General features: G+C 43.2%; 2 protein-coding genes across 5 annotated transcripts in view; both read left to right on the top strand.

The window, feature by feature from the left end:
* pprc1 (PPARG related coactivator 1) overlaps positions 1 to 1,608 on the top strand; it is a 37,405-nt gene extending 35,797 nt beyond the window's left edge. The window contains exons 13-14 of one of the 2 annotated variants that reach the window (XM_061910161.1): positions 932 to 1,083; positions 1,167 to 1,608. In XM_061910161.1, coding sequence (XP_061766145.1) covers positions 932 to 1,083; positions 1,167 to 1,267 — 253 coding nt within the window. In that variant the 3' untranslated portion in view covers positions 1,268 to 1,608. Of the gene's footprint in view, positions 1 to 931; positions 1,084 to 1,166 lie in introns of those variants that run through there. The other variant, XM_061910162.1, reaches the window with a different exon arrangement.
* A 4,243-nt stretch (positions 1,609 to 5,851) lies between these two features.
* The window catches only part of oga (O-GlcNAcase), a 51,531-nt gene continuing 42,869 nt past the window's right edge, over positions 5,852 to 14,513 (top strand). For all 3 annotated transcript variants that reach the window (XM_061910159.1, XM_061910158.1, XM_061910157.1), the window contains exon 1: positions 5,852 to 6,342. In XM_061910159.1, coding sequence (XP_061766143.1) covers positions 6,177 to 6,342 — 166 coding nt within the window. In that variant the 5' untranslated portion in view covers positions 5,852 to 6,176. The remainder of the gene's footprint in view (positions 6,343 to 14,513) is intronic.

Below are 14,513 nucleotides of genomic sequence, written 5' to 3'. Positions count from 1 at the left end.
ACACTAAATGGGCCCTAGTGTGTGAATGTTGTCTGTCTATGCCCTGCGATGAGGTGGCGACTTGTCCAGGGTGTACCCCGCCTTCAAACATCTGAATCCGTCCCAATGCAATCGCGTTGTTTTCGTTTTTTTTTACTTGAATATTTTGTTGATTGGCAACACTAAATGGGCCCTAGTGTGTGAATGTGAGTGTGAATGTTGTCTGTCTATGCCCTGCGATGAGGTGGCGACTTGTCCAGGGTGTACTCCGCCTTCAAACATCTGAATCCGTCCCAATGCAATCACGTTTTTTTCGTTTTTTTTACTTGATTATTTTGTTGATTGGCAACACTAAATGGTCCCTAGTGTGTGAATGTGAGTGTGAATGTTGTCTGTCTATCTGTGTTGGCCATGCGATGAGGTGGCGACTTGTCCAGGGTGTACCCCGCCTTCCGCCCGATCGTAGCTTAGATAGGCGCCAGCAACACCCGCGAACCCAAAAGGGAATAAGCGGTGGTAAATGGATGGACGGGATATTTTATTTTTTTTCTAGTCCGTCACTATCAATATCCTCAAACACGAATCTTTCATCATTGTTCAAATTTATGGTGAAATTGTCGTTTTCTCGGTCCGAATAGCTCTTTTTGTTGGAGGCTCCCATTAAAAACAATGTGAGGATGTGAGGAGCCATCAACGGGTGATGTCATCGTCTGCGACTTCCGGTACAGGCAGGGCTTTTCTATTAGCGACCAAAAGTTGCGAACTTTATCGTCGATGTTCTCTACTAAATAATTTTACCAAAAATATGGCGAAATGATCAAGTATGACACATAGAATGGACCTGCTATCCCCGTTTAAATAAGAACATCTCATTTCAGTAGGCCTTTAAACTGCAATAAATGGAAATGGACTTCAATAGAGGCTAATGCTTAGAAAATCTGCTGCCTAATAGGGATAACTACGGGTTTGTGACTTACTACAACACCAAGGATGCGTTCACCGCCATCGAGAACGGAAGCAAACTTCGCAAGCCGGACGAGCTGCCGTTTGACCTCTGTTTTGGTGGGAGGAGACAGTTTTGCAAGACAGGCTATTCTGACCTGGGTAGGCAAGACGGCGGCCCCTACGCCGCGTGCAAGCTTTCGTGTCTCGTCAAAAGTGTAATAAATAGATTTGTCCTTTTTCAGATTCCAACAGGGATTATGAGCCACTATCTACAAAAAGCAAGGCGAAGACACTAGACTTCGACACTTTACTGAAGCAGGCCCAGCAGAGTCTGAAGAGGTAACAGGAAGCCCGTCGCTGGAAGCGGCCCAACACTTACCTCAAAAAGAAGCGAAACTTCTCTTTTCAGTTTGTTGTGGCTTTAGGGTTATCTTTTGTTTACATTGTATTTCTTTTCAGCAAGCCTAATACCTTCTATTGAAGTGAAGATTTATAACTAAATGAACAAAATGAGTAAAAAAAAAAAAAAAAAAAATTGAATCAGTGACATCATTTTTTTTAAATGTTTATTTAAATGTACAACAAAATGGAAGACTTTGGAGAGAATCATTTTTAAAGAGAACATGAGAGGAAATATATAATACACCAAAATGTACTGCAAACATGAATAAAATGGGAACCTGAGCTGTTTTGGCGAGTATTTTTTTTTTTTTTTTTTCAAATTTAATACCAAATTGTTTACAGTTTGTGTGTAGAGTGAGTCTGCTGACAAACGGAACTTGCCGAGAGCTTGAGCCGCTCTCGTGGCTGCTGGTTGCAGGAGCTCTGTGCTCTTGTTTCTTCCTTTTCTGTTCTTGATCAATCAATCAATGTTTACTTATATAGCCCTAAATCACTAGTGTCTCAAAGGGCTGCACAAACCACCACGACATCCTCGGTAGGCCACATAAGGCAAGGAAAACTCACACCCAGTGGGACGTCGGTGACAATGATGACTATGAGAACCTTGGAGAGGAGGAAAGCAATGGATGTCGGGCGGGTCTAACATGATACTGTGAAAGTATCATGTCTCTCTTGTTTTCATGTTTTTTGTTGTGTGAATGTGAATGAGAATCAGCACCTCCAAGTCCGAGTCCATGGTTCTCGCCCGGAAAAGGGTGGAGTGCCATCTCCGGGTTGGGGAGGAGACCCTGCCCCAAGTGGAGGAGTTCAAGTACCTAGGAGTCTTGTTCACGAGTGGGGGAAGAGTGGATCGTGAGATCGACAGGCGGATCGGTGCGGCGTCTTCAGTAATGCGGACGTTGTATCGATCCGTTGTGGTGAAGAAGGAGCTGAGCCGGAAGGCAAAGCTCTCAATTTACCGGTCGATCTACGTTCCCATCCTCACCTATGGTCATGAGCTTTGGGTCATGACCGAAAGGATAAGATCACGGCTACAAGCGGCCCAAATGAGTTTTTTCTCTCCCTTAGAGATAGGGTGAGAAGCTCTGCCATCCGGGAGGAACTCAAAGTAAAGCCGCTGCTCCTCCACATCGAGAGGAGCCAGATGAGGTGGTTCGGGCATCTGGTCAGGATGCCACCCGAACGCCTCCCTAGGGAGGTGTTTAGGGCACGTCCAACCGGTAGGAGGCCACGGGGAAGAACCAGGACACGTTGGGAAGACTATGTCTCCCGGCTGGCCTGGGAACGCCTCGGGATCCCCCGGGAAGAGTTGGACGAAGTGGCTGGGGAGAGGGAAGTCTGGGCTTCCCTGCTTAGGCTGCTGCCCCGCGACCCGACCTCGGATAAGCGGAAGATGATGGATGGATGTGAATGAATTATATCTATATAGCTCTTTTCTCAAGTGACTCAAAGCACTTTACATAGTGACACCCAATATCTAAGTTACATTTAAACCAGTGTGGGTGGCACTGGGAGCAGGTGGGTAAAGTGTCTTGCCCAAGGACACAACGGCAGTAACTAGGATGGCACAAGCGGGAATCGAACCTGCAACCCTCAAGTTGCTGGCACGGCCACTCTACCAACCGAGCTATGCCGCCCCACTATGTGACTCGGACCACATAGTGACTGCGCAACAAGGGGTGGCATATTAGTGACTTTGACACTGCTTTTTGGTGCTTTTCTGTGAACTTCTGGATCTGTTTCGAAAAAGCCATTTGCACTGGAGACCAGCGGATGGTTTTCTGCCACACCGGAGTCTGCGTTGAGAGACCTGAGGAAGAGACGCCTTGAGCGTCTGGATGGACGAGTTTCACGGAAGACTAGCTCGGTGAGCTTGTATGGGACACTTGGGTCCCCCTGAATGCTGGGGACTGATGGGCAACCTAGGACGGAGTTGGCTCTCATGGTCGCTTTATTGGGTCTCTTCCTGTCTCTCGCTGTGCAGACTATGGTGTGGAACATTGCAAAGCCCACTGTGTGTCTAAATCAATCAATCAATCAATGTTTACTTATATAGCCCTAAATCACTAGTGTCTCAAAGGGCTGCACAAACCACCACGACATCCTCGGTAGGCCCACATAAGGGCAAGGAAAACTCACACCCAGTGGGACGTCGGTGACAATGATGACTATGAGAACCTTGGAGAGGAGGAAAGCAATGGATGTCGAGCGGGTCTAACATGATACTGTGAAAGTTCAATCCATAATGGATCCAACACAGTCCCGAGAGTCCAGTCCAAAGCGGATCCAACACAGCAGCGAGAGTCCCGTCTACAGCGGAGCCAGCAGGAAACCATCCCAAGCGGAGGCGGATCAGCAGCGAAGGGATGTCTTAAGCCGATACACAGGCAAGCGGTCCTTCCTGGGTCCCGACACTGGACAGCCAGTACGTCATCCATGGCCATCGGACCAGACCCCCTCCACAAGGGAGAGTGGGACATAGGAGTAAAAGAAAAGAAACGGCAGATCAACTGGTCTAAAAAGAGTGTTTTTGTTAGTTTTTGTATGCAACATGTATTTTTTAATGCTCATTTTTTTATTTGTTGCGTTTTACTTATCCAGATGTATGTAGAAATGTTGCAGCTGGTTGCATCATCTGAGTTCTATATTTTTTTTTACGTACTTTGTATTCATGTTTTACCTTGTTTGGACTATTTGAATCAGCACTGCAACTAAGTGTATCAAAATTATATTCCAGCCTAATTTGTTTTGTTACACTTCAGCATATTAACCTGAGATTTTCATATGTACTGTGCCACTCTATTGGGAACATTAAGATCAGTTTTTAAAGTTCCATGCCGGATAATTTATTTTGTGAATGCAAAGTTTAGAAATCCAGGTTACAAATATTGCTGACATATATACTGACAAGCTGCACTCCCCCTTTTTTTTTAAAAACAGCATAGACTCACTGTTGCATTCCTAATATGGGATGGGGTGCCAAAGACACTCAGCACATTCAAGATCATTCACTTGCAAGTTTTGCTTGTCAAGCTTTATGCTTCAGAGACCGTTCGTTTTTGTGTTAACAGAGACTAATCACAACCTAGGTTTGACGTTTTGATGACTTGCCGACTGATAAATATGTTTATTACCCATACCGTAATTATAACGAGAACCTACAATCGCTAAAACAGCAAGTCGTTTTGCCATTTATTGGACCTAAATATTGATGATCTCGCTTAATATTCTTAGCAGCATGTCGTTTTGCTATTCTTACCAAAAAAAAAAGACAAAAAAACCTTTAAAGGGTCTGTTAATGCAGTGTTTTTCAACCACTGTGCCGTGAGATACAGTCTGTTGTGCTGTGGGATTTTATGCAGTTTCACCTATTTGGGTTAAAAATATTTTTTGCTAACCAGTAATAATAATCTGCAAATAATATGCCGTTGTTGAGTGTTGGTGCTGTCTAGAGCTCGGCAGAGTAACCATGTTATTCCATACTAGGTAATTGATTTTTAGAAATCGGGATCATATCCATCCATCCATTTCCTACCGCTTATTCCCCTTTGAGGTCCCTGGTGCTTATCTCAGCTACAATCGGGCGGAAGGGGGCGTACACTCTGGACAAGTCGCCACCTCATCGCAGGGCTCAGGAACAGGTCGTGATCACAATATGCAGGTGACAGCCCCAAAGCATGATGTTTCTACCCCCATGCTTCACAGTAGGTGTGGTGTTCTTGGGATGCAACTCAGTATTCTTCTTCCTCCAAACACGACAAGTTGAGTTTATACCAAAATGGATACATGGATGATACAGCAGAGGATTGGGAGAATGTCATGTGGTCAGATGAAACCAAAATAGAACTTTTTGGTATAAACTTAACTCGTCGTGTTTGGAGGAAGAAAAATACTGAGTTGCATCCCAAGAACACCACACCTACTGTGAAGCATGGGGGTGGAAACCTCATGCTTTGGGGCTGTTTTTCTGCTAAGGGGACAGGACGATTGATCCGTGTTAAGGAAAGGATGAATGGGGCCATGTATCGTGAGATTTTGAGCCAAAACCTCCTTCCATCTGTGAGAGCTTTGAATGGTTGACCAAATACTTATTTTCCACCATAATTTACAAATAAATTCTTTAAAATTCCTGGATTTTTTTTTTTTCACATTCTGTCTCTCACAGTTGAAGTGTACCTAAGGTGAAAATTACAGACCTCTGTCATCATTTTAAGTGGGAGAACTTGCACAATCGGTGGCTGACTAAATAAATACTTTTTTTTGCATGCTTGGTTATGGTTTAAATTCATGCCTAACAATAGGGACAACTTTTTTTATCATCTACTGACTTTCATTTTTTAATGCTTTCTGCTGGTGGTCTGGCTCCGGAATTTTTCAATGAAAAAAAATGCGCCTTGGCTCAAAAAAGGTTGATGTGTGGATACACCGTCGTCGAGGCAAGAGGACGTTATCTATCTTGACAGCCGAAACATCTTCGTGCTGTTTTGTCACCCAGATCTGGTTTTGACTGGTTTAAACTGGTCTACTGAGCATGCGCACTCGGTGTAAACAGGAAGAAGGGAGTGAAAAAGGAGGGCAGAAAGAAGAGAGACTGCATGGACAATGCAAAACATGTCCTCTGATTCACTCTTTATCGATATTTGCCAGAAATTGTTTTCTACTTTATAATAGCGATTTCGGTCGGGTTCGGCGCGAACAGGTGCGATAATTCCACAATTCCTGACAGGCTCGCTGGAAGCGAAAGACGCCAGACTCGCCGACGACGCCATTGATTTGCTTTCACATTAAAAATCGTGTTGGATTTACCTCAATTTTTTTTTTTTTTTTTTGGACTCCCGGAAAAAAGAAAAATGGTCCAAAAAGATAAGACACTGGAAACTACTCCGGTGGAGGCCGAGCCGAGCCCGAGCCCCATCTCGGGAGACGCGTGCGCTGCGGCCCCCGGCCTGGTGGAGGACTCCGGCATCGGCGTGGAAGCGACGGGCCACAGAAAATTCATCAGTGGAGTTGTGGAAGGTACTGCATGTCATCCACCATCAAGCTGTGTTTACACTCTAGTAAACAGAATGCTGATCCTAGAGTTGCCAACTCCCAGAAAATGTGATTGATTGATACTTTTATTAGTAGATTGCACAGTTCAGTACATATTCCGTACAATTGACCACTAAATGCTAACACCCCAATAAGTTTTTCAACTTGTTTAAGTCGGGGTCCACGTTAATCAATTCATGGTACAAATATATACTATCAACATAATACAGTCATCACACATGTTAATCATCATAGTATATACATCCATCCATCCATCATCTTCCGCTTATCCGAGGTCGGGTCGCGGGGGCAACAGCCTAAGCAGGGAAGCCCAGACTTCCCTATCTCCAGCCACTTCGTCTAGCTCTTCCCGGGGGATCCCGAGGCGTTCCCAGGCCAGCCGGGAGACATAGTCTTCCCAACGTGTCCTGGGTCTTCCCCGTGGCCTCCTACCGGCTGGACGTGCCCTAAACACCTCCCTAGGGAGGCGTTCGGGTGGCATCCTGACCAGATGCCCAAACCACCTCATCTGGCTCCTCTCGATGTGGAGGAGCAGCGGCTTTACTTTGAGTTCCTCCCGGATGGCAGAGCTTCTCACCCTATCTCTAAGGGAGAGACCCGCCACCCGGCGGAGGAAACTCATTTTGGCCGCTTGTACCCGTGATCTTATCCTTTCGGTCATGACCCAAAGCTCATGACCATAGGTGAGGATGGGAACGTAGATCGACCGGTAAATTGAGAGCTTTGCCTTCCGGCTCAGCTCCTTCTTCACCACAACGGATCGATACAACGTCCGCATTACTGAAGACGCCGCACCGATCCGCCTGTCGATCTCACGATCCACTCTTCCCCCACTCGTGAACAAGACTCCTAGGTACTTGAACTCCTCCACTTGGGGCAGGGTCTCCTATATACATTGAATTATTTACAAAATAAGAGTCTCGGAAAGCTGGCGTGCACAAGTGATGTGCACGCCAGCTTTCTGAGGGATCGCTTGTGCACGCCAGTTTTGCGAGACTCTGTATTTAGTTAGCGCAGGCAGCATGAAGCAGGGCTTTTATTGTGAAGATAGGAAATGTGCAGTCGGCCTTTAGAGTTTTGACGGAAGGTACGGCGCGAGAGTCTGTTGAAATAAAAAGTGTTTCTCGCCTTCCTCTCGGTCATATTTTCATAATAATGATCTTGCAGCAGCCAGCGTCATCTCACAAGACCCTCCGGTACCGTGAATGTCATTTAAGTGACGTCTTGGTGAAGATTGATGATCACTCATTTTTAGGTCTATTTTTTTTAAAAGCCTGGCTGGAGATCGACTGACACACCCCCCGCGGTCGACTGGTAGCTCGCGATCGACGTAATGGGCACCCCTGGGGTATACGGTTGGAAGAGTGGGCGTGCCAGCAACCTGAGGGTTCCTGGTTCGATCCCCACCTTCTACCGACCTGGTCACGTCTGTTGTGTCCTTGAGCAAGACACTTCACTCTTGCTCCTGATGGGTCGTGGTTAGAGCCATCAGTGTGTGAATGACTTTTGTGCGCATTATAAATGCATGCGTGTTGTTCAATAAAAAAAAAAAATAGACAAAAAGTGGTTGATTGATTGATACTTTTATTAGTAGATTGCACAGTTCAGTACATATTCCGTACAATTGACCACTAAATGGTAACACCCCAATAAGTTTTTCAACTTGTTTAAGTCGGGGTCCACGTTAATCAATTCATGGTACAAATATATACTATCAACATAATACAGTCATCACACAAGTTAATCATCATAGTATGTACATTGAATTATTTACATTATTTACAATCCGGGGGGTGGGATGAGGAGCTTTGGTTGATATCAGAACTTCAGTCATCAACAATTGCATCAACAGAGAAATGTGGACATTGAAACAGTGTAGGTCTTATTTAGTAGGATATGTACAGCCAGCAGAGAACATAGTGAGTTCACATAGCATAAGAACAAGTATATACATTAGAAGTACATTTGAGTTGTTTATAATCCGGGGAGATGGGATGTGAATGGAGGAGGGTATTAGTAAAGTGTTGAAGTTGCCTGGAGGTGTGGTTTTAGAGCGGTTTTGAAGGAATATAGAGATGCACTTACTTTTATACCTGTTGGGAGTGCATTCCACATTGATGTGGCATAGAAAGAGAATGAGTTAAGACCTTTGTTAGATCGAAATCTGGGTTTAACGTGGTTTGTGGAGCTCCCCCTGGTGTTGTGGTTATGGCGGTCATTTTACGTTAAGGAAGTAATTTAACATGTACTTCGGTATCAGGGAGGTGTAGCGGACTTTATAGACTAGGCTCAGTGCAAGTTGTTTTACTCTGTCCTCCACCCTGAGCCAGCCCACTTTGGAGAAGTGGGTTGGATTGAGGTGTGATCTGGGGTGGAGGTCTAAAAGTAACCGGATTAGCTTATTCTGGGATGTTTGGAGTCTAGATTTGAGGGTTTTGGAGGTGCTGGGGTACCAGGAGGTACAAGCGTAATCGAAGAAGGGTTGAATGAGAGTTCCCGCTAGAATCCTCAAGGTGCTTTTGTTGACCAGAGAGGAGATTCTGTAGAGGAATCTCGTTCTTTGGTTGACCTTTTTGATCACCTTGGTTGCCATTTTATCACAGGAAAGATTAGCCTCTAGAATGGAACCAAGGTAGGTGATCTCATCCTTCCTGGTGATAACAATGTCACCCACTTTTATAGTGAAGTCACTGACCTTCTTAAGTTTGATATGGGACCCAAATAGGATGGATTCCGTTTTACCTAAGTGTATGGATAGCTTGTTGTCAGCGAGCCAGGTGCAAATATTGAGGAGTTCAGCACTGAGGATTTGTTCCACCTGTGACTTGTCCTTGCCGGATACCAGCAGGGCCGAGTCATCCGCATACAGGAACAATTCACAGTGGCATGCTGATGAATGAAGGGAATTATATTTATATAGCGCTTTTCTCTAGTGCAGGGGTCGGGAACCTTTTTGACTGAGAGAGCCATGAAGGCCAAATATTTTCAAATGTATTTCCATGAGAGCCATAAAATATTTTTAACACTGAATACAACTGTCAGGTTTAAACACTAATCAATCAATCATCAATCAATGTTTATTTATATAGCCCTAAATCACTACTGTCTCAAAGGGCTGCACAAACCACTACGACAGGGGTGCCCATTAGGAGGGTGTGTCAGTCGATCTCAAGCCAGGCATTAAAAAATAGACATAAAAATGAGCAATCATCAATCATACCAAGACTTCACTTTCGTCAGTTGTTTGGCATTCTCGGCACCGAGGATCTTGTGAGATGACGCGGATCAATCGTCCTGTCCTCTTAGCAGAAAAACAGCCCCAAAGCATGATGTTTCCACCCATGCTTCACAGTAGGTATGGTGTTCTTGGGATGCAACTCAGTATTCTTCTTCCTCCTCCCAAACACGACGAGTTGAGTTTATACCAAAATAGATAGATAGATAGATAGTACTTTATTTATTTCGTCAGGAGAGTTCCTTCAGGAAAATAAAAATTTTCAGCACAATCCCATTCAAGATCAGACAAACATTACAGGGAGTCAGAACAGGATCGCTGACGGGTCTGCCGGCTTCCAGCGCCCCTTACAAAAAAGATGACATACAGGTAAACAAGGGGGGTGTGGGGGGGCGGGGGGGGGGGGGGGGGAATAGAAGATTAAAATAAAATAAAAAAATCGGTCTTAGCCTAGGCCCTGGAGTGGGGGTGCAGACTGAGGCCAAGGGGAAAAAAAAAAATGGATGATACGGCAGAGGATTGGGAGAATGTCATGTGGTCAGATGAAACCAAAATAGAACTTTATGGTATAAACTCAACTCGTCGTGTTTGGAGGAAGAAGAATACTGAGTTGCATCCAAGAACACCATACCTACTGTGAAGCATGGGGGTGGAAACATCATGCTTTGGGGCTGTTTTCTGCTAAGGGGACAGGGCGATTGATCCGTGTTAAGGAAAGAATGAAATGGGGCCATGTATCGTGAGATTTTGAGCCAAAACCTCCTTCCATCAGTGAGAGCTTTGAATGGTTGACCAAATACTTATTTTCCACCATAATTTACAATTAAATTCTTTAAAATTCCTACAATGTGAATTCCTGGATATTTTTTCACCTTCTGTCTCTCACAGTTGAAGTGTACCTATGATGAAAATGACAGACCTCTGTCATCATTTTAAGTGGGAGAACTTGCACAATCGGTGGCTGACTAAATACTTTTTTGCCCCACTGTAGCTCTTGTCTCAAAGTATGTGTACTCTCACCACCTGTCACATCACGCCGTGACCTATTTTGAGTTTTATGGTGGTTTTCCGTGTGTAGTGTTTTAGTTCTTGTCTTGCGCTCCTATTTTGGTGGCTTTTCCTGTTACAGTTTCATGTCTAACAGGGCGGATGCAGAGAAACACATTTTATTTCTAGAGACTCCGTACCTACTGTCAAAACTCTAAAGAGCGACTGCACAGTTCCTGTCTTCACCATAAAAGACCTGTTTCATCCTGCCTGTGCTAACAAAATAAGAGTCTCAGAAAGCTAGCGTGCACAAGCTAGCTAGCTACGGAGTTTGATGCCAATGTATTTCTCCCCCGCCCTCAGCGACCGCTTCTCACTTGCTTGCCCACCCGCACACTCACTGACGTCACTCACCTGCTGCCAGACATTAAAGGGCCACACACACATATGCTACTCTCATAACAGAGTGTTTAAAAACGAGTATGCAAATTGGACATAAGCGCATTCACCGAACCCCTTTAGTACAAAATAATATGTATTTTTTTTTTTTTCAAATTCAAGAAAAAGTTATATGATTTTTACTGGTGCACAAAATGAACTGTGCATGAACCACAATAAATTACACACCTGCAAATCAGATGGAAAAAATAGAGAGAATATTGTTCCGGGGTATCCATAATACGGCAATAGGGAGAAGTTTTTATTTACATGATGAGTTGGGTGTGTCTTGACCTCCACAAAGGAGGCTCCGCCGAACCCTGCTATACAGTGTACATCCACGACTAAACTACTAACTAAATTACTACCAAGTATGGATTCAGGCCGGGTGGCCTGTTTCAAATTCCAGGTAACCCTACATTATTATACTTTATAAATAGTAAACCAAGTTGTGGTAGTAGTTTAGTCAGTAGTTCTGTCGTGGATGTACACTGTATAGTCATGAATCCAATAAACATTTGATTTGACATTAAATTTGCAAAATGCGGTTGCGCATTTTGCAAACTGCGCGCCATTGATATTGTGCTTACAACATTGACAGATTTTTTGTGGGATATGTTCCATAAATATTAATGTTAAAGATTTCTTTTTTTGTGAAGAAATGTTTCGATTTAAGTTCATGAATCAGATGAATCTCCATTACAATCCCCAAAGAGAGCACTTTAAGTTGATGATTACTTCGATGTGTAGAAATCTTTGTTTATAATTGATCACTTGTTTATTTTTCAACAAGTTTTTAGTTGTTTTTTATATGTTTTTTTCCAAATAGTTCAAGAAAGACCACTACAAATGAGCAATATTTTGCGCTGTTATACAATTTAATAAATCAGAAACTGATGACATAGTGCTGTATTTTACTTCTTTATCTCTTTTTTTTTTAACCAAAAATGCTTTGCTCTGATTAGGGGGTACTTGAATTAGAAAAATGTTCACAGGGGGTACATCACTGAAAAAAGGTTGAGAACTACTGTAGTAGAGAACAGCGACGATAAAGTTCGCAACTTTTGGTCGCTAATAAAAAAAGCCTTCCCTGTACTGGAAGTAGCAGACGATGTGCGTGTGACGTCACGGGTTGTAGAGCTCCTCACATTGTTTACAATCATAGCCACCAGCAGCGAGAGCGATTCGTACCGACCGAGAAAGCGACGATTTCCACATTAATTTTAGCGAGGATGAATGATTCGTGGATGAGGATAGTAAGAGTGAAGGACTAGAAAATAAAGGCGAGGGCAGTGGTAGCGATTCAGATGTTATTAGACATATTTACTAGGATAATTCTGGAAAGTCCCTTATCTGCTTATTGTGTTACTAGTGTTTTAGTGAGATTATATGGTATCTGAAAGTCGGAGGGGTGTGGCCACGGGTGTGTTGACCGCCAGTGTCTCGGTGGGAGGAGGTAGTAGTCCACAGCTGTTGCAGGAGGACGCCATCTCCGCTCATAACTACGGTAAGAGCCAACTTATTACCACAATTTTCTCACCGAAACTTGCCGGTTGACATGTGGTCGGGATTCATGTTCGCTTGACTGCTCTGTTCCATAGTAAAGCTTCACCTTCGGGACTTTTAAAGAATGAATCACCGGCTATGTTGATGTGGCTAAAGGCTAAAAGCTTCCCAACTCCATCTTTCTACTTTGACCTCTCCATTATTAATTGAACAAATTGCAAAAGATTCAAAAACACAGATGTCCAGAATACTGTGAAATTATGCGATTAAAGCAGACTACTTATAGCTTGGATCGGGCTGGAAAATAATGTCCGCTACAACCCGAGATATCAAACGCATGCGTCATCATTCCGCGACGTTTTTAACAGGATACCTTCCGGGAAATTTAAAATTGTAATTTAGTAAACTAAACCGGCCGTATTGGCATGTGTTGCAATGTTAATATTTCATCATTGATATATAAACTATCAGACTGCGTGGTCGCTAGTAGTGGCTTTCAGTAGGCCTTTAAACCAGGTAGCACTGGTGGGTAAAGTGTCTTGCCCAAGGACATGACAGCAGTGACTAGGATGGTGGAAGCGGGAATCGAACCCGGAACCCTCTAGTTGCTGGCACGGCCACTCTACCAACCGAGCTATACTGCCCTCATATAATTAAGGGACACCTTGCTGTGCTATGGTCGAACGTTTGCATACACTGTCTTGAGTTTCCGATAATTTCTACAACTCTTTATTTTATTGTGATAGAGCAGGGGTCACCAACCTTTTTGAAACCAAGAGCTACTTCTTGGGTACTGATTAATGTGAAGGGTTACCAGTTTGATACACACTTAAATAAATTGCCAGAAATAGCCAATTTGCTCAATTTATCTTTAATATATATATATATATATATATATATATATATATATATATATATATATATATATATATATATATATATATATATATATATATACATATATATATATATATATATATGTACATATATATGTCTTGATTGGATTGTCCAGAGAATATTGCTCGATACCGTGGTAGAGCGCAATATGTAGGTGTGGGAAAAATCACAAGACTACTTCATCTCTACAGAACTGTTTCATGAGGGGTTCCCTCAATCATCAGGAGATTTTTTTTTTTTGATGATTGAGGGAACCCCTCATGAAACAGTTCTGTAGAGATGAAGTAGTCTTGTGATTTTTCCCACACCTACATATATACATATATATATAAATGGGTATTTCTGTCTGTCATTTCGTCGTACATTTTTTTTCCTTTTACGGAAGGTTTTTTGTAGAGAATAAATGATGAAAAAACACTGAATTGAACGGGTTAAAAGAGGAGAAAACAGGAAATAAATTAAATTTTGAAACATAGTTTATCTCAAATTTTGACTCTTTAAAATTCTAAATTCAACCGAAAAATAGAAGAGAATAACTAGCTGATTTGAATCTTTTTGAAAAAATAAAAATAAAAAAAATTATGGAACATCACTAGTAATTTTTCTTGATTAATCAATCAATCAATCAATGATTATTTGTATAGACCTAAATCATTAGTGTCTCAAAGGGCTGCACAAACCACAACGACATCCTCGGTAGAGCCCACATAAGGGCAAGGAAAACTCACAACCAGTGGGACGTCGGTGACAATGATGACTATTAGAAATCTTGGAGAGGACCGCATATGTGGGCAATATGTGGGTTAGTGCATGTCCCTCACAATACGAAGGTTCAATCCTGGACTCGAGGTGGAGTTTGCATGTTCTCCCCGTGACTGTGTGGGTTCCCTCCGTGTACTCCGACTTCCTCTCACCTTCAAAGTTATGCACCTGGGAATAGGTTGATTGGCAACCGAATGCAGCTGAGATAGGCTCCAGCAATCCTCAGGACCCCGAAAGGGATGGATTGATGGATGGATGGATGGAGTTTCACACTATCCACAAAGGTTGAAAGAAGGCCAGGGTTTCCCAC

This window comes from Nerophis ophidion, linkage group LG09 (genome assembly GCF_033978795.1).
Source record: "Nerophis ophidion isolate RoL-2023_Sa linkage group LG09, RoL_Noph_v1.0, whole genome shotgun sequence".
Lineage (NCBI taxonomy): Eukaryota > Metazoa > Chordata > Actinopteri > Syngnathiformes > Syngnathidae > Nerophis > Nerophis ophidion.
The sequence above is the reverse complement of the archived record's forward strand: the minus strand, read 5'-3'. Positions and strand labels throughout refer to the sequence as shown.